General features: G+C 29.1%; 1 protein-coding gene across 1 annotated transcript; it reads left to right on the forward strand.

Moving 5' to 3' along the window:
• Positions 1 to 223: 223 nt before the first annotated feature.
• Positions 224 to 17531, forward strand: LOC107168064 (diacylglycerol kinase theta). The gene is made up of 17 exons (XM_015517338.2): positions 224 to 1232; positions 5800 to 5882; positions 5963 to 6071; positions 7651 to 7871; positions 10466 to 10622; positions 10706 to 10810; positions 10885 to 11019; positions 11856 to 11973; positions 12036 to 12226; positions 12288 to 12500; positions 12579 to 12888; positions 13266 to 13591; positions 14732 to 14855; positions 15752 to 15904; positions 15964 to 16123; positions 16179 to 16286; positions 16600 to 17531. The coding sequence occupies exons 1-17, from the start codon at positions 1118 to 1120 to the stop codon at positions 16711 to 16713; spliced, it is 2742 nt and encodes a 913-aa protein (XP_015372824.1). The 5' UTR covers positions 224 to 1117; the 3' UTR covers positions 16714 to 17531.
• The last annotated feature ends 1951 nt before the right edge of the window (positions 17532 to 19482 follow it).

Genomic DNA, 19482 nt, shown 5'->3' on the forward strand with positions numbered 1-19482 from the left:
CGCCCGCCTGCCGGCCCGCAGCACACGCGCGCGCGCCCTACACAGTTTGTACGCCGCGCTTGTGTGCGTGTGCTTGTGAACGCGCGGCCGCCCGTGTTTGTGTATGTGTATGCGTGTGTGTGTTGGACCGTGTATACTTTTGCGTGTGCGCGCGTGCGGTCCCGAGTGCCCGTGTGCGTGTGCCTGCGCTAGCGCGTGCGGGAGTGTGCGAGAGTGTGACGCGCGCGATAATCCAACGACGGAGACCACGACGGTGCTCTCGTCCTGTGTTAGTCGTGCCGCGACGATGGAATACGGGCCAGAAATAACGTGATTATCCGCGCGGCCCCGTGGGCGATCGCATTCGCGTTTTATACCGTTATAATATACATTGTTTATCATTTATCATTATATTCCGCGTTGTATTTTTTCGTTCATTATACCCAAGTTTTGCCGGCACCCTGCTGCAATAGCGCCCCCCGCGTGTGTGCGCGCCGTATTTTCCGCGGCCTCCTCGTCGTCGTCGTCGGCGGCGGATCGCTACACCGCCGCGCACCAGAGACAATCGGCTGCGGCACCGCGCGACACGCGTCGCCGTAGTGTTATATCTGCACGAGCGTCGGCCGCGGTGCCGATCGCACGCGGCGGCGGTGGTCGTGGCGTTGTATCGCGCTCGCAGCTGATTATAACATTATTATTATTATACTGTCATAATATCATCGCACAGCATAATAAAAATCCACGTAATAAAATAACGCGCAGCATCGCGTACACCGCGCCGCCCAGTGCAGGTGGCCGTGGTGGTGGTGGCGGCGGCGACATTTTTTTTCGCGCCTAGGCCGCTCGCTCGTCGTACGTACCGTTCCGCCGAACAATGTAGTAACGCATCAATCACTTCGAACACGCGAACCTCCGGACACCGGTGCCGTTTGTTTGCGGTAACGTCGTCGTCGTCTTCGTTTTCGTCGTCCCGTGTGTCGGGACGTGTGCGTGTGTGTGCGTGCGTGGTGCGATCGCAGTGACGTGTTTGCCGACCGGGTTTCGGCACATATAGGAAATCTGGCTGGGACGGAAGCGGCCGGGCGCCGGTGCGGGTGGCGGTGGGGAAGGCGGCGGCGGCGGCAGTGCTGTTCGCGCAATGGCGGATTGTCGAGGGCATCAATTCACCAAGAAAACCTTCCACCTACCGGCCTACTGTCACAATTGCACCAATTTATTGTGGGGCGTCGTGACGCAGGGCAATTTCTGCACAGGTTTGTCCCCCCCGTGTTTGTCGCTCTCTCACCCACTCACTCACTCAATCACTCACTCACTCACTCACTCACTCACTCTCTCTGTCTCTCTATCTCCCACACGCGCGTGTAAACTTCCTCCACCATAAACCTACCCTCCTGACACAAATTTCCTTGACATCGTCCACTTTGCGACTCTCTGTCTCTATGCCGTATATTATCACATTTATTGTTATAACAATTTACGAGTATGACGAGAGTGACACGCTGGTGGCGATGGTGGTAGTGATTAAGTGGTAATGGTGGTGGTAGTGGTGATGGCGCGTATTTTTAAATCGGCTATGAGATTTTTTGCTCCATTTCGACAGGAGAGTCGAAAAGGGTTTGTACAATTAACACGTTTGTGGGCCTTTAATGACCTTATGACTATTTCTCTGAAATTTAATAGTACCTACCTATTTATTAAATATCTTTACATCATGTGTCTATTTACTATTTATTTTAGTATTAAATATTATTTGTTTATACTGCAGCCCATAAACCGATTATACTACAGGTGTACTTTGTCGATTGTTTTACCGATTTCATTGACCCCCATATCAACTGGTACTTATATTATTCAAAATGATATAATAAACTGTTTTGATGTAATTGTATATATTCCTCAGGTTGTAGAAGAATATTATTTGTTTGAAACAGTTTTTGGCCTTGAACGAATTGTATCGTGTTCAGTAAATTATAAATTGAAATCGATCAAAATGTTATACTTGTCATTATTTATTCAATGAGCTTTTTCATTATCGAGGTCTATAAAAGTGTTCAATATTTCGATTCAACACCATTATCCATGTCTAATTATATTTTTTTTAATGTATTGTTTCAATTACTGTCTTAGTTCCAGAGATACGTGAGTGTAATTATCCTGTACTTACAACCAATTTGGAATTGACAAATAAAAAGTTTATCAGGCATATTATTATGCAGTATATTTAAAATCAAACGGTTAAATTAAATGCAATGTAATATAGATTGTAAAAGACAAACACGGTAAATCGGTTTAAATTTTCTATAGCATAGTATGTTATTAAATATTATTGTTATTAACCACATAAATACACATGTATAGGTATATCGTACCTACATAAAATGCTGTTAAATGCACGGTAATTATTGTAGTAACTATGACCTATTTGGTCTTGTCGACGTCACTGAAAAGTTTTAACATTGATCTGTGGTGAAGTGGCCGATAGAACGATGAGAGAAAGACAAACAAAACATAACAATATAATATGCTCAACACGTTTTATTTAAAAATTGAATTTTCCCCCAATGTTTACTCCTGACATTTTAATGAATAAATGTATTTATATTGAATTGACTAAAAATAAGTTTGGAAATTAATATGTTAATATTAAAAAAGTAATAAAAAAACTTAATTATACTTAACAAATCGAATATATTAAAAGTAAATGTAATTTCGTCACTATGATCAAAAATATCTTTTAGAAATATTTTTTCAAGTATTTAGCTTAAGTGTGAAAAATATTTATAAGAGTTTTAATATTGTATAAATGGAGTGATGGAGTGGTGATAAAGTGATGAAGTGGCCTTAAACAAGCTAATATCTAGTGAAATATATTATATAAAGGTATTTTAAACGAGTTGTAACATATTTTATGGGATTGAGATATTGTATAACACATTGAAAATATGAACACATTTTGTGAAGTATATAAATAAATTGTACCTATACGTATTTGTTTTCATAAAAATCATAATCTCAATTTCAAATTAATATAATTTGTATTGTAGGTAGATAGGTACGTAACATAGTTTCCCACATAAAAGGAGTTATTATTAAACGGCGTTCTGTGTATGCAATAAAAGTACATATGAATTGTAGTACGTATTGTTGTCATAGGAACGGTAATCAGTGTTCGATGGTATTTCATTTAAAAATCCTCATTGTTAAACGTATTTGTGAACTTAAGTTTTTTCTATACTTAAGTAAATGTTTTCACCGTAAACGTGTTGTGTTTCCAACACTGTTAGCAAATATCTTCGTGACGTCAAAGGCAAAAACTTGCTCGACCCGTATTCCCGGTGCACCATAATCCCTATGGGACTTGCCCCCCGAACAATTTTACTCTCTTACAAAACGCCCATAACTATTATTATACTTCCACTCCTATAAAAACGTATATATAATATTATAACAATGGATACATGTGTTTAATAAATTGCAGTTAAAAAAAATTAATTTTACCCAAGAGTATACAGACAACCTGTGCGTAACAGGACACGAATTTCCGAAAGTAATTGAAATCTAATTTAAAATCATGGAATCTAGTGTGGTAAGAAGTAACTAATAGATTTATTTTTTTAATATACCTAGTGCTATCCCAAAGGACCCCTAGTGAATTGAAACATTAATAATATTAATGATTACAAGTTTAAAATATTGTACATTGTAATGTAACAATATAATATCCAATTGTAATTATTTTATTACTTTAAACATTTGAAAATAATTTTTGAGAAGTAACTTTTCCATACTTATTATAATCACTAATAAAATCGTGAATGCGCAATAGGAAACATATACATTTTCTTAGTATTAATACTATAACTATAGATTAGAATATAAATATTTTAACATTAAATAATAAGATGTGTGTTACCTAACCTTAGTGAAATAACGAAAGTGAATTTTAATACTACTACAATATAATACATACGAGTATTTCAATAAACAATACTTGTCCCGATCATGAAAATATTTAACATTTGTATACGACTACCACTGAACTTCTTATAATAATTCCATACTGCTTTCCCATATTTTATGATTGGAATCACACTTAATCGTGCCATTATTTCATTTCATATGTGTTTGGAAATACGACTATGCTTAAGAGCAATGTTAGATTCAAATAAATCGATAGATAATTCAAAATATAATTGGCGGTTACAATACTACAGTCTACAATGCATATTGGCAGAAATGTAAAAAAAAAAACCATAAAAGAATAATTAATAAAACCTGACACAAGTTAATTCAGTTAAAATCTGAATACGATATAGAATTAAATATAAATTATAATGAAGGGAATTAAATTCATAGTTGTTTTAAGTACTTAAAAGCTAATAAAATATAAAAAATTCGAATTAAATGAATTAAAAATATGTTATTTTAAATTTTTTTATATAACTGTACATGATGAATAACTATTTGGTGAAGGGTACATTAAATGGAAATAATAAGCGGTATCATTTGTTACTCATTAAAAAAAAATTCATCGATGCGAAATAATTTTTCAGTTATTGAACATTTAATACATATATAAGTACATAAATTAAACACATTTTATGAGTCAGATTATTTTGACCACCAATATTTAAGCGGATTAATGATTACTAGGGAACGGATTTGAATGCAAATTGCATTTTTTTCTGAATGTCCGAAAACATTGGTTTCCAAGCAAAAAGTTCATTTCATACATCAAAGAATAAAAAAATGTAACTTTTATTTTACATTTTTAAGACTTAAATGCATTTTTAGAAATTTTTTGAAGTTTTTAGTGCATTTTGTGGTTTTTAAGTCATTTATTCAACATTTTTTCCACATTCATTCTAAAAAAAAATTAAAATACCTAAATATGTATTATGTTACGAAATTATTGTTGACACGTGTAGACACAACATATATACATACAAGTTACAACAGATTATTACCCACATTAAGTAAAGATAAGAGATAAGATACGATAAACTATTTATCTAAAGTTAATTAATTAAGGTTGTATTGTATTTAAATATTTTTTATTAGATTTTTCATAATAATATGTTTTTTTATAAGTTTTAAATAAAAATTTTTTTTTATTGAATACAAACCCATTTTTAAAGTTTTTTAGGGCATTTTTTAGTGTATTTTTTGATGTTAAAGCATTTTTTTAAGGCATTAAATCGTATTTTTCTTGTTTTTTAGAGCATTTAAATCAGTTCCCTAATGATTACAATCATCATTTATACTTTCAACGTAATATTTTACGGAATTATATGTTTTAATATTATTAATTAATAACTCACATAATTACGTACCTATTTAATGTTATAGTGTAATATTCTGATACCTACAATATGAACTATCTAATTATATAATAAATTATATTTAACTTATTGCATAAGAAAATCAATTCTTGTGATTTTGTTCTTTTATTTTAACTCGTGAATATTGAATAAAAAGTTAGCAGTGAAATGTTGGATTTTCATAAGAATTCTCGGATACTTAATAAACAAAATTCTCAAAAATGTTGTGTGAATATTTAAAATGTAACTATTTACTTTTCTATTTGAAAAATAATGGTTTTTGAGTATCGGTTACCTTATTTTAATCTGTTATCAGCTATGATAATATTGAAATTATCGTATGGAAAATTGTGTTTAATTTATATAAGAACTATAATTTTATTAATTATAAATGTAGATAATAAAACCTACAAACGTGTTGGTTTTGGTCCTGATAATATTATTGTGTAAACTGTAGATCGCTTACAGCCTTTGATTTTTTTGCTTTTTAATGTTTCAGTATGTAATTATATAGCTCACGAAAGTTGCCTAAAAAAACCTGGCATATCACCTTGCCATAGTCTAGCAGCTAGTTTAATTAAGGTAGGTAACACTATATATTATTTACCCCATAAAATAGTTAATTTTAGTTTGGTATCTGTATATTTTTATTCTATCATTAGAATCCAGTATCACATTGTTGGTCCGAACCAGTAAGAATTAGAAACCAAAGATGTTGTAACATTTGTCGGAAAAGAATCGATGGTCGAACATTCAGCGTCACGTGTGAAAGTAAGTATATATTTAAATTATCCTTATATAGTATTATAGTGTCAACAAATTGAAATTAAATCAAATGTTACTGGAATAATATTTTTGAATCAAAATGATTAAAAACCACACTGAAAACATTTTTATGATAAGTTTGTAAATTACTTTTTGTGGGTAAATAAACAATAGTTTAGAATAATAATATAAATATGTTATTTTTAATTATAATCTAAGATTTAATGTACAAAAAATCTCCCTATTATTTATTTTGAAGAAACGCTTGTTTATTATAATTTTCTTGCTTTCTTATAGTTTGTTTAAAATAATACATACAAATCTTACATAGAAGATTTAAAATGCATTCACATTTATATAACATAATATATCATACTAATAATTATGTATAATTATTAGCAAGTCAATATTATTTGATATATATTTGTCAATTATTAGAATAATAATAATTAATTGAATTTTACTATTTTAATTTTGCGCATCATTTTTAGGTACCAAACGAAATATCTTGGATAATAACTCATAACCTAATTTATATATATATGAATATCCATACAATGTAGTTAATTAGGTAATCAAAAATGTATAAATTTTACTTTTATACCTAAAAATAACTATCAGTTGTATACAATTTATCTTGATTTTGCAATTATGATAATTGCAAGAACCATAATATTTTTGATTTGTATAAACTATCAATATTAATGCATCAAGCATTATATTCGATTTGATGTTATTTATTATGACATGTTATATATATTAACGAAAATAATTTCCGTAAAATTTAGTTTAAAAAAATAATAAGTAGGTACCTACATAAATTTAAACCTTATAACCGTGAGGTGGTATAATATTGTTGATGAAAATTTAAAAATTGTTTTAATATCATCTCAAATTCTAAAATAAGTCCACACAGTGGCGTGTTTTGTTGAGAAAAGAGGAGTGGCCCATAGGTCTGTATCCATCACCAAAAAAAAAGGTTCAAAAAATCAAGTCTTAAAAAAATTCATAAATTAGTAGTTACTTGCTACGTTTACACAAATAAAGATAACATTATTAAATATTTAAAATAATTGAGGATTAATATAATAATTAATTCATCTAATATGTATTTTTTAATAATATTATAAATTTACTTACTTTTTAGACCCCTCCCCCACCTCATAAAAGAAAAATACGTCACTGTATAGTATATAGATACCTATTTAATACAGTTTTGCAGATATAAAATGTGAACTAAAGTTATAATTAATAAAGAATTGGAGTTATGAAACTAAAAAATATCTTTTAATATAAATATATAATATGTTAATAGTTAATATCGATAGAAAAAATATGTAAGATATAACATAAGTTATTAAGACAAATAAAATTTAACAAAAAAAATGTGTGGCAAAAAAGATACCTATTCAAAAATGTTCTTAAATACCTAATTTTTTTTTCACCAAATTGCCAATGGACACCATTATGATAGTTTCTTAAATGTTAAATGTACGAATACCTCCTATCTAATAATTATTAAAATTCTGAAGATTTCCATCCATTATATTATTCTAAAGTTTAAAAATATGGTAAAATGTTACAGTTTGTCATTACTATGCCCATGTCGATTGTATACCATCGGCAGTGGCAGATTGTAAAGAAACAGCTACTTATCACCCCGGAAAATTGTTGGATTCCATGCATCATGAACATCATTGGAGAGAAGGAAATCTTAGACCTGGTGCAGTTTGCTACGCTTGTGTCAAACCATGCTGGACCACCGATTGTTTGGCAGGATTTCGATGTGAATGGTGTGGTATAACAGTAAGTGAATCGTAGCTGAAAATGCGTTTAATAATATTTGCTTATGTGCATAATATAATAATAGTTGAAATCCCAGGTATGATTGTTCCAAGATGTAGTGTAGGTATTTTACATATATGATGATTGTTTGACGTAAAATGGATTATTGTGATACCCAATTAGCTGCCTATTATATATGTATATGTTATATACTTATATGTATACATATTAGTGTATTATTACTAATATTTTTATATTAGTGAATTTTAAAAACCGTTGCCACGCAAACAGGCTATACGGAAGAAGTAAAGTTGTTTCACATGTGCAATATACAAGAGTTAAAAAATAAGTCATAGAAATGTATGATCCAATAGTTTAGTCACATTTCCCACAAACATATAATTCAAAAATATGTATTAGCCGCGAAGGGGGCTGTTGGACCTGAAGTACAGGTGCCCGTGGAATATACTTATTCTTATATTATATAATATTATAAAATAATAATTATATATTATTCTATATAAATATATAAATATATATTCAGTCATTAAATATTTTAAAACACTTGCTCTTTTATCCATGAAGAACACATTGACTTTTTAAACATTAAATTTCGACGATGTTATAAGTATAACTAGCTGAGTTCACTATGCCCAAAGCCCGTAAAATAAAATTTTAACTTAAAAAAATATATCTTCTTTTTTTTTAATTTCAAGCAAATGTGGTAAATAAATAAAAATAAATTATTATTACAAAAATGCTTACGAATCTTGATTTTTAATAATTTATGATACATTTTAATATTTTATCATTGGATGTTTTGTAAAGGGTAACATCTAGTGAGTTATATAAGCTAATGAGTTTAACGTATAGACTATATAGAGTGCACCCAGTTTTGATGAACACGGGGTATAATATTTAATAATATATCAATTATTCTAGAATGTTTTTGAACTATAAATAATTGACGATTTAACAAAAATACACCATTGATGCTAAAACCGAATATATTATGTAAAAACATATGTACGATCAAAAGTAAATACATGGTCAGTAAAGGTATGTTTGTTATTTCAAGTTTGAATTTTTATATTATTGTACAGTTAATCGCTTATTTTTTATTTCTGTGAACATTTTAAAATTTTTTTACTAATACGCCTATTTCTATACCAAATCGAATGTCTATCAATCATCTACCCCGCTGTCGTAGGTAGCATTTTAATGATTTAAAAAAAATGCTTATATTTTTGTGATTTATATATTAACTAATAATTTTATTGCTGTCATAAACGAAAATTATTCTATTAAAAATAATATACATTTTTTAACATTGATATCTTTTTGGGCTGAATACAACTTCTTTTTCTGACTTAGGTATTTCACGCAACCGATATTATGTTATTATTATTGTAATGTCTGCCATGCTACTCGATATTTTTTTGTAAGAACAATTTTTCCTCAGTTATAAAACAAATTAACAATACTCAAAATTATATATATGATGAAACTTTATTTTCCTTGCTTAGGAAAATATTGAGTAGCATTCTATATTTCAAAGATTTGGATTATGAATTGAAATTTAAGAAATAAGGGTTTTCACGTTTTTAATTTGACACAATTTACTCAAATATTAAATATTAAAATTAATTATCATACCTTACTTTAATTTTTTTAAATATTTTATAAATTTTAAATTATTTTCTTAGTCTAAATATTATACATTAAGTCATTATACAAAATACATACATACTTATTATTCTCATAATAGTCATATAATACCTATATAGTATGTCAGCATAAATCTGATCTCACAGATTTTTACTTGATTTATTTCATAAAAAACATTAATATCTATTAATATTTTAGGTATTTAGTAGGTTTATTACATTCGGAAAGCAGCGAAGGGAAATAATAATTACTAATTACATACATGTTTAGTGTCTACAGTTTTAAAGTAATGCAAATAACTTCAAGTGTAAAAACATACAATTTTCTTTGTATTTCTTTTGGTTTGCAGTGCGATTAAAATATATACTTGATAATATTCTGGATCAACATTCAAAATTTATTTTATATCAATGATAGATTGTAGTAATGGATATTGGCGTAGCCAGGATTATGAAATGGGGAAAGTTGAGCATAAATAAAATTAAGCTTTCTTACTGTTTTCGTATATAAATAATACATTTATTGGGGAGGGGGGGTATCAATGGGTTAAACACCCTCCCTCTGGCTACGCACGCCACTGAAAATAGATAGCTATATATGTTCAAAAATAAAAATAACTTATTTATACTCAAGTACCCTTGTAAACATTTTTTAAGTTTTGTATTACACTTATCTATTATTATCTTAAATCATTATTGTTAAAACCCCAATGGTGTTAATTTATAAATAAAAAAAATAATAATCTAATAATATTTTCACTTTAATTCATGAATACCTACTTTCACACTGTTAGATTATAGGTACTTATAAAGTATTCAAGTACACAATTTATACATTATTATTAATAAAATCTTTAAAAACTTAAATTTAAATAATGTTCATAATTCGTTAATATGCCATAGGTACGTTTTTTAAAATTTTACCAAAAAATATATATTTTTTTACAGGCTCATGCCACATGTCGTAGTCAAATACCTTACGAATGTGATTTCGGTGTTCTCGGTCCAATATATTTACCACCACACGCAGTTAGCATTCCACGGACTGAGGTTCCAATGGAGTCAATTATTGGCGTACAATTGCGAAGAAAAGAAAAAGCTACGCGTAAGATGGACTTGAAAATAATAATAATGAATTACCTGATCGTTATTATGTATAAATTAACTGATCGTTATTATGTTTATTAGCTCGAAGTATTTCGATTGAATTTAGTAGTGGTGAAAGTAAAACTAAAAATATTGAAGATGAAGAAATGTATGAAACGGAAAAAAAATTAGAAGAAAAAAATGAAGGTACGTCTAAAAAGTTATTTCTGCCAACTGCTAAGACGTATAGTATATTATGCTTAATATAATTTTTAATTTAGAATTAGTTAAAGTGTATGACGGCGACGCCTCATACTTAAAACATACAAGTTTCACGGTAAAAGTTCCAAAAGCAGTAAAAACCGAGACGCTCATTTCTACAATACTTCAATCATTAAATATCTCTCAATCTGCAGGTAATTATTATGAACACAAGTAAAAAAATAAAATGTTATTATTATAAAAATAATCTTGCAGGATAAAATTGTTTCAATGTGTAAATATAATAATAACACATTTGCATGAATAACTAAATATTTAATAAATACCTAGTAGTTGATTAAAAATGATTTTTTATATAATATCCTTGTGAAATTATTTTAATTTTTTAATATATATTTCTTTATTTTCAAAGTTACCTTATTTAAAAATATGTTTAATACCATTTTCATTTTTAATTCATTAAATATTTGCCCCCAATTAGTGCTGTACTGCTGTGCCTACTATTATAATTCGTATCACTTGTCTCGTATTCTCATGAATATATCTTAACATACGTTTCCCCTGTATTATATTGCCATCAGCTACGTACTGGTTCTTCCTATAGTCTTTTCCTGTCTTTAATATATTTACAGACATTATTGTTATCAACATGTTTTTGTCCGCTTGTCAAACATACTCAAACTACTCAAAAGTTATATATTCCTCATGAATTTTACCTATTAGGTACGTTCATTTTCTTATACAAATAACGTAAAGGTACATTAGGTACATATTATAAATTATATTTTTTTAATTTCTTTACCATTATTAATTGGTTTTAGTATCGTTTTTGACATTCAAAGATTTTTATACAACTCATTATAATATATGTTCGTATAGCTACGCCTTTAGTAAATATTAAAATGCATAAACAATGTACGATTTATATACCTATATATTATAAGTATGTATTATGTATTTATACATTATATTACCCTACATTATTGCACTATAAGTCTATATTAATAAATGATTTATTTTATAATTTTAGAAAACTTTTATTTGACTGACGCGTACGGCTTAAACGAACCAGTACTGGAGGACCCTAATCCAATAAAAAACGTTACTAGATTAGGTGGCAAGAAGCCTGCCGTTTTTCTACGCCTAAAGTTAGTTAACTGGATACTTGTTGAATATTATATATTTACTATTTATTAAAATATTATTTTAGACAAGACAGTCACGGTGGTTTAGTTAGAGTTTATCCTGGGCGCCTGCAGACTGATATACCTTTTTGCGTAGTTTCCGTTGATCGAAACACTACGGCCAAAGATCTGATCGTTGAATCTTTAACTCGGTTCGGTTTTACTTCACACAATTCAACAGACTATAGACTCAGCCAGCTTTTGTTGGAACATGGAGGTAAATTTTCAAGCTTTAGCGAAACGCAATAGTTTTTTTAAATTTATTAACTATTTTAAAGTGACGGAACGAGTACTAGATTTCGATGAAAAACCACTAAATATAATAAAAAATATTGGCCAAGAATCTCTCCGACAAATGGAATTAATGCGGTTCTATTTGCAACTTAAGCAGGATCCTCATGGGCCTAATATCGCTTTATATATTGGAAATTTACCGAAAAATTTATCTCAACGAACATACGAAAATATATTGATGACATTTTTAGGAGAAGGTAATTGTATATTCTGATAATTTAATAAGGGAATGGAATGAGGAATATATCTTTAAATTGTATTTTATTTTTCTATAGATTGTAGATTTATAACTATTGGACCAATTTATTACGAATATGGTTCGTTGGTAATTATGTACAATGAAACTAATACTGCTGTGAACGCAATGTATCTTCTTAGAGTCGCTGAATATGAACACAAACATCTGTTAGTTATGTTATTACCAAACATTGACCCAGTAATGGTACCAGCAGAAACACAACCATTATTAGTATTCGTAAATGTCAAATCAGGTGGTTGCCAAGGTTTAAGCTTGATATCTAGTTTCCGAAAGCTGCTTAATCCTTATCAAGTTTTTGATTTGGGAAACGGAGGACCACTTCCTGGGTATTAAAAATATTTATTTATATTAACGATTAAGTGCAATTTAATATATCAATACAATTTTTTTGGTTTTCGATATTTTACTTTAAGTTATTTTTGGTCAAAATATCTTCATGATCATCTTTTCAAATATCTTGATACTTTATTTTTAAATATTTATTAAATATTTTTTTATAATTTATAATACATAATGATTATATAAATATAACATTATTTTTTTTACTACCATAAAAATCTATAATGCACATCCAATCAAATTATATGTGCCTAATTCATGTACAAAACCAACAAATTTAAAAAACTTAAGATTTGACTAAATAATTATTTATTAAATAGTTTATTTTGTATCCAAATTATTAAAATAGCCGTTTCATTTTTAGCTTATATGTGTTCAGACATATTAGAGATTACAAAATATTAGTTTGTGGTGGCGACGGTACAATTGGCTGGGTGCTTCAGTGTTTGGATAATGTGGGCCAAGACAGTGAATGTTCATCACCACCATGTGCTATTGTACCATTAGGAACTGGAAACGATTTAGCACGTGTACTGAAATGGGGCGCCGGATACAATGGTTCGGATGAACCTATACATTTATTGGAAGATGTCATTGAAGCAGAAAAAATTAGATTAGATAGATGGACAGTAGTTATTCACCATGAAGATAGAGCAGATGGTCGACCAATTCATGTGCCTAATTCAGTTGGTAAGTTTTTATTTTCAATATATATTTTATATTTTTTATGTATGAGAATATTATACATCAAAGTACTTATATATGTATATAATATAGTGAAACCTCTAAATACCAGACACTCTGGCAAGCACGTATCCAGGATTAATTTTCGGGGGAGGGGGTTTCAACCCCTAGATCCCCCCTGTATACAGGCCTGCACTCTGTCGGTGATATTTTTTCGGTTATTAGGGGGTTCTCTCTCGATTCTTAATTTTTCAATTTCAAATAATTTTGTATTTACTCCTTGCATGCATCCAATACGGCCTTCTTTGTGATGTAATACAAGAACACACTTAAATTCTTCAATATTCATAATAATATATAGTCATATAACGTTAGAATGAGCAATATCAAATACATCATTTAATTTTTATTCAAAATCGTTTTCGTATTTTTTTAGCACTATTTTGTTTTTATTTTTATTGATATTTTGCCAACAGTTATATAATTTTTTAATTTTTATAACAATATTTAAAGAATCTTGAATTTGGATTCTTGCTTTTTTCCAGAATATTATACATTCGTCAACAAGCAGAACGGAACTTTCATGTAAATTTAACCGTACTTCGCGCATGTTAAAAAATAGCATACGAAAGCAATCTCTACTTGATTGTAACTTACTTCCAAAAACTTGATTGCTCATATTTCCTATAAGAAATATACTCACACAGTCACACGCGACATTTAAAAAAAATAACACTTTGGATTTGGAAAAATTACAACTAATTTTAAACAATATATAATATAATATAGTAATTAGGACTTACTTAAGTTTTGATTCAAATGCTCATCTTTTTTTACGAAACTTTGTGGAATCTATGATTTGTACTCAATAATAGTTTTGTTATATTTTCTGATTTTCAATATTTATTGTAATCAACTGGATAATCAAAAAATACCCTTTTTTCAATCTTCAATCCCACTTATGGACGGACAGGGGATAATTTATTAAGTTTAAATGTTGCAAATATTATTTATTTGGTATTTAAAACAATTTGAGAAGATACTGTAAACACAATTTTAAAGTTGAAGAATAAGGACCACTCTAATCAGTAATCAACTATATGTATAATATGTATTATTATTTATCTATAATTAATTTTATTATAGGTATGAGTGAAGATAATACTCAAATGTTTGTTATGAACAATTATTTTGGCATCGGCATTGATGCTGATTTATGCCTTGCATTTCATAAAGCTCGAGAAAAAAATCCAGAAAGATTTAATAGTCGGTAAGCATTTTATAACATGATCAATTGCATCAATACATTAAATAATTTAAGGTTTAATAATTATACAATTTTCAATAACAAAATAATGTTCATAATCATATTATAATTAATACCTACTGGTTTAATATGTTAATTATTTATTTATTTTTATTGATCATAATCCTGGAAATTATAGCCATTAGCTTTTTGTAGGATAGAATGTTTGGTTTGAAACACGTAATGTATGTGTGCATGGGAAGGATTTCGTTGCTAAAAATCTCGGGTGGTCCCCCATCCGGGAGCTAGCAACGCCGACCTGTGCGTAAACTCAGAACACGTTCAAAACTTAGTATAAACTCTTGGCCACACTAAGCCACGGAATACTTTATTATTGATTTCCCAAAATTCTAACTATATCAAATAATATGCTACCCGGTATGATGCTTAGAATTGGAGAGTAAATTACAAATGTTCTGCTCCAAAACGAACGCAAATAAGTCCCACATATTATTTTAAGCAGTGGCTATTTAGGGGAGAAGAAGTTTGGGGGTTCAATATTTTCAACATTTTAATTATACTAAATACGACTAAGATAAAACTAATATAATTATGCAGTAACTAGTCGGTAACATATTTTACTAGGATTCCATAATCTATAATTTAATACAATTAAAATTTTAACCACGCTTAATTCAGTTATTTTTACTCAATTTCAGTAAGGTTTACTTCATTATAAATATAAATGATACATATTAGACTGTTTAGTTAATTTTAATGTGATTTTTAACTTCCTACCTATAGACTATAGCCTATATAATACTATATTATAATATTTATTTCGATTATCCAGAATATTGTATATATTGTATACCATTGCCTAATATACAAGTCTAAAATTTATATTTCATTTATTATAGAATTGGCAACAAGATTGAATATTTAAACGTTGGATTACGTAAAATAATCCATCCACCTTGTAAAAATCTTCAACAAGGAGTTCGTCTGGAAGTAGATGGAAAATTAGTAGTACTTCCTCAACTCGAAGGACTTATTATTTTAAATATTTTGAGGTACTCAGTTCGTTTTATCACTTACATGAAAATTATTTACACTTGTTATTTGTTTTTAGTTGGGGGTCAGGTGCTAAACCATGGGGACGAAATTGCAATGAAGAACAATTTTCAACTCCAAATCATTGGGATGGTATACTAGAGGTTGTCGCTGTATCTGGAGTAGTTCATTTAGGACAAATCCAAACAGGGCTTAGATACGCTAAACGAATTTCTCAGGTATGTTTTATGATTATTTGATTTTGTTTTATCTAAACTCAAATACATTTTTCAGGGTGGACACGTTAAAATTCATTTAACTAATGAAGTTCCCGTACAAATTGATGGTGAACCTTGGGTCCAAGGACCGGGTGAATTAGTAATTCTAAAATCTGCATTAAAAGTATGTTGTATCATATTGGCTTATCATAAAATAATAAAAATATAATATTTGAACTCAAAGTTTAACATGATAAATTGACTTTTTAAATTAAATTAATGATTATTAATATTCTATTGCTTCATGTTTGTGTATTGTCAATTATTTTTATTTTTATCATTATTTTACTATACATAACATGAAATTAAATTATATATTTTTTTTTGATTCTTTAATGTATGTTTTTTATTCTTAATTAAGTTGAATGAATACAAATCAAAATTGAACTGCTTGTATATATTTATATTTATATACCAATAAAAACAATTTGTTTTAGGCGACCATGCTTAAGAAAGTAAAACGAAGAGAACGGAAGCAAACCTCTCGGACACGAGCCGTTGAGTATATGGCTAATCTACAAGCATCTGTTAATGGCAGTGAGAACGAATGAATCTAAAAATTCTTAATTCCTTTCAATAACCTATCCCTCGGCAGCATACAAATTGTCAAACTGGTTATCGAATATTATATCTGTGTTATTCATGCATTTGATCATTTTTATAGGTAACTAATATTAAAAAACAAAACAATTATTATAGAAACAAAACATAGCATAGAAGCTCCGATGCTCTATTTTAGGACGATTCCTGGATATTGCTTACCGACTGTCATTTTAGTATTAATTATTAATTGTACTTCCTTCAAGACCCTATTTTTGAAAGTATATAAAAATGATTTATTTACCAATCCTGGACACATTTAAACGGCGTTCGTATACGAAAATTGTACGCATATGCTTTCAAAAATAGTGACGTTTTACTTAAATCGAAGTACCTACCTAATTTAATAACTACATAGATCTGAGGAAATAAAATTAATTATATGCACAAAGCAAATAATGCTCTTTTAGAATTTTAATTGTTGCTTAAAATATTTATTATTTTTTATTATTATTGAATAATTGATTAAAATAAAATTATTTAGAACCAACATTATTGGTGACATAATCATTTGTGGGCTCAATTCGTTGTGGCGACTTCCGAGTGGTCATAATGGATCTCAAACGATTACGTCATTGATTTAAATCGTTCGTTGGTTAAGTTTTTGGTTTAAGTTTGTATATTAAGAATAATAAACAATTTTTGCTTATTTAAACTACTATTGTTCGCAATTAATTAACTATAGGATTATAGTAATTTTATTTTTATCGATTTTCATCGAGTTATTGTAATATTTTAATTAATGTAAAAATATAAAATCCCCTGTAAATTGTATTGTATTGAATTATTATCAAGTCTTCCTTAATCCTGAAAACCAGATGTTCCCAAACTGTGCGCCGTGGCTGTGCCTCGCTTCCGACTATGTTATCTGGTCTAAAAATAAACAACGATATTTTACGATGAAAAAAGGTCGTATATTTTATTAAGGGCGCCGCCGTGAGAAAACTTCAGTTCTAAAAGGGCACCACGAGTATGAAAAGTTTGGGAACATCTGCTGTAGACATATTTTTTTTTCATTTGGTGATACACAAAAATTATTTCCGTGATCTAAGACATCCATTATTTTAGAATATTTACAGAAATATTTATTTCTTCTAGCCACTAAAATACCTAGGTCCTTTATTTAGGGCTGTATTTATTAATGAAATTAGTATCCATGTAACTGTGCCTACTCGTATACCAGTAGGTATTTAATATTTTAAAGTGTGCTCAATATCAAACTATCCTTACTAATTATCTAATTATTATAGTAAATTAAATTTTTATCTTTTTTTGCGGTTCTATAATAGTACTATTTTTTAATTAGAGAAGTATAATATTGTTGAATAGATTCCTTAAATTGCCTAATCATCAAAATACAGTCTCGAAGTTCGAACTAAAATAAAGCTATTGGTCCAACCAATAAAAAATTGTGTTAGTTATCAAAATGAAGTTATGCAGATTAGGTAATAATACTATTATTGTCTATTAGATTGAACATGTTACACCTTCACTTTATTAAAAGACAAAAGGTTTAAACTAAAACTTTAAAAATTAACAAAAGTTATTGAAGTGTGATCCAATCGAATCACTCTAAAAAGTTTGGTATCTAATATACAATATTTATAATTATTTATTTATTTTTTTTAAATCTGATAATTATTATAATTATTTTAAGGTCATGTCGCATACCTACTAAAAAAATTCTAATTAATTATCTTTCTAAAAACAATACGACAGGTTACAAAATTTATAATAATAATATCTATATGCTATATCCTACTAATTACTATGAATTATTTTGTCAGCCGTCAGGTAAATAATTTACCTAGAATTTATATTTATAGTATTTGGAACACTAATGATATTATGCAATGTGCATCATAACATATATTTTTTCTTTTACCTAACTATAAGTATCGGACTTTTTGGTAATCTACCATTCAAAAAAGCACATAGTTATAACTTATATATAACTAAAAAATATTATCCTTCGTAGCGTTTATGAGCCAGGCACTAAAGCTATAGGTAATACCAACAAGGCAACAAAACAAATCTAACACTCTCGACAACTATATTTTTCTACCATTAATGATAAATAGTGTTATTATAAGACATAAGTATTAACATTTAACATTTATGGTAAATGGTTCTACCTTCTACCTATGCTCATAGCGGTAACCAAACTAATTAATAATAACTTATTATTCTTTCTATCAATGATCGCATGCGAACATTGCGAACTTACAGTTACGTGCGTCACCAGCGTTTGCACAGCCTCTCGTCTCACCAACTATTGTTTCATGCTTCAACCTTTATACCGCTGTTTCTATTATTTCAAATTAAATCCTATAAGAAATTCTATAATGAAATAGACGGCGGCGCCTGCGCATAGACGGCCTTAGGGTGACTGAGGATTTCAAAGTCTGCATTTGACTTATCGAAGGCTTTCTGCTTGTTAAGGAATCTCGCATTCATCGTTCATCATTTGCATAATATACTGCACGGTAATGGAAACTATTAACTAAAGTGCCGAGTTCTCAGATAGTCAGATGACACTATAATAATATATAATACGAATAATACGATCGATCGTGTCAGTCTAACGTAGGTATTATAAATAATTGTTTAAATAATTTTAAATATTCATCTCATAGACAATAATACACTATTATCGCAGATTATATAAAACTATTTAAAAGCTAATTATAAAACTAATTAATCAGTGGGAGATATTACTG

The sequence above is a fragment of the Diuraphis noxia genome, unplaced genomic scaffold (assembly GCF_037042655.1).
Source record: "Diuraphis noxia isolate RWA-SAM2 unplaced genomic scaffold, SU_Dnox_SAM2 contig0003, whole genome shotgun sequence".
Classification (NCBI taxonomy): Eukaryota; Metazoa; Arthropoda; class Insecta; order Hemiptera; family Aphididae; genus Diuraphis; species Diuraphis noxia.

Coding starts and splice junctions, on each gene's coding strand:
- LOC107168064 (XM_015517338.2), top strand. CDS start 1,118: ATGGCGGATTGTCGAGGGCATCAATTCACCAAGAAAACCTTCCACCTA. Junction 11,974..12,035: donor GCCGTTTTTCTACGCCTAAA/GTTAGTTAACTG, acceptor ATATTATTTTAG/ACAAGACAGTCACGGTGGTT. Junction 14,856..15,751: donor CCAGAAAGATTTAATAGTCG/GTAAGCATTTTA, acceptor CATTTATTATAG/AATTGGCAACAAGATTGAAT.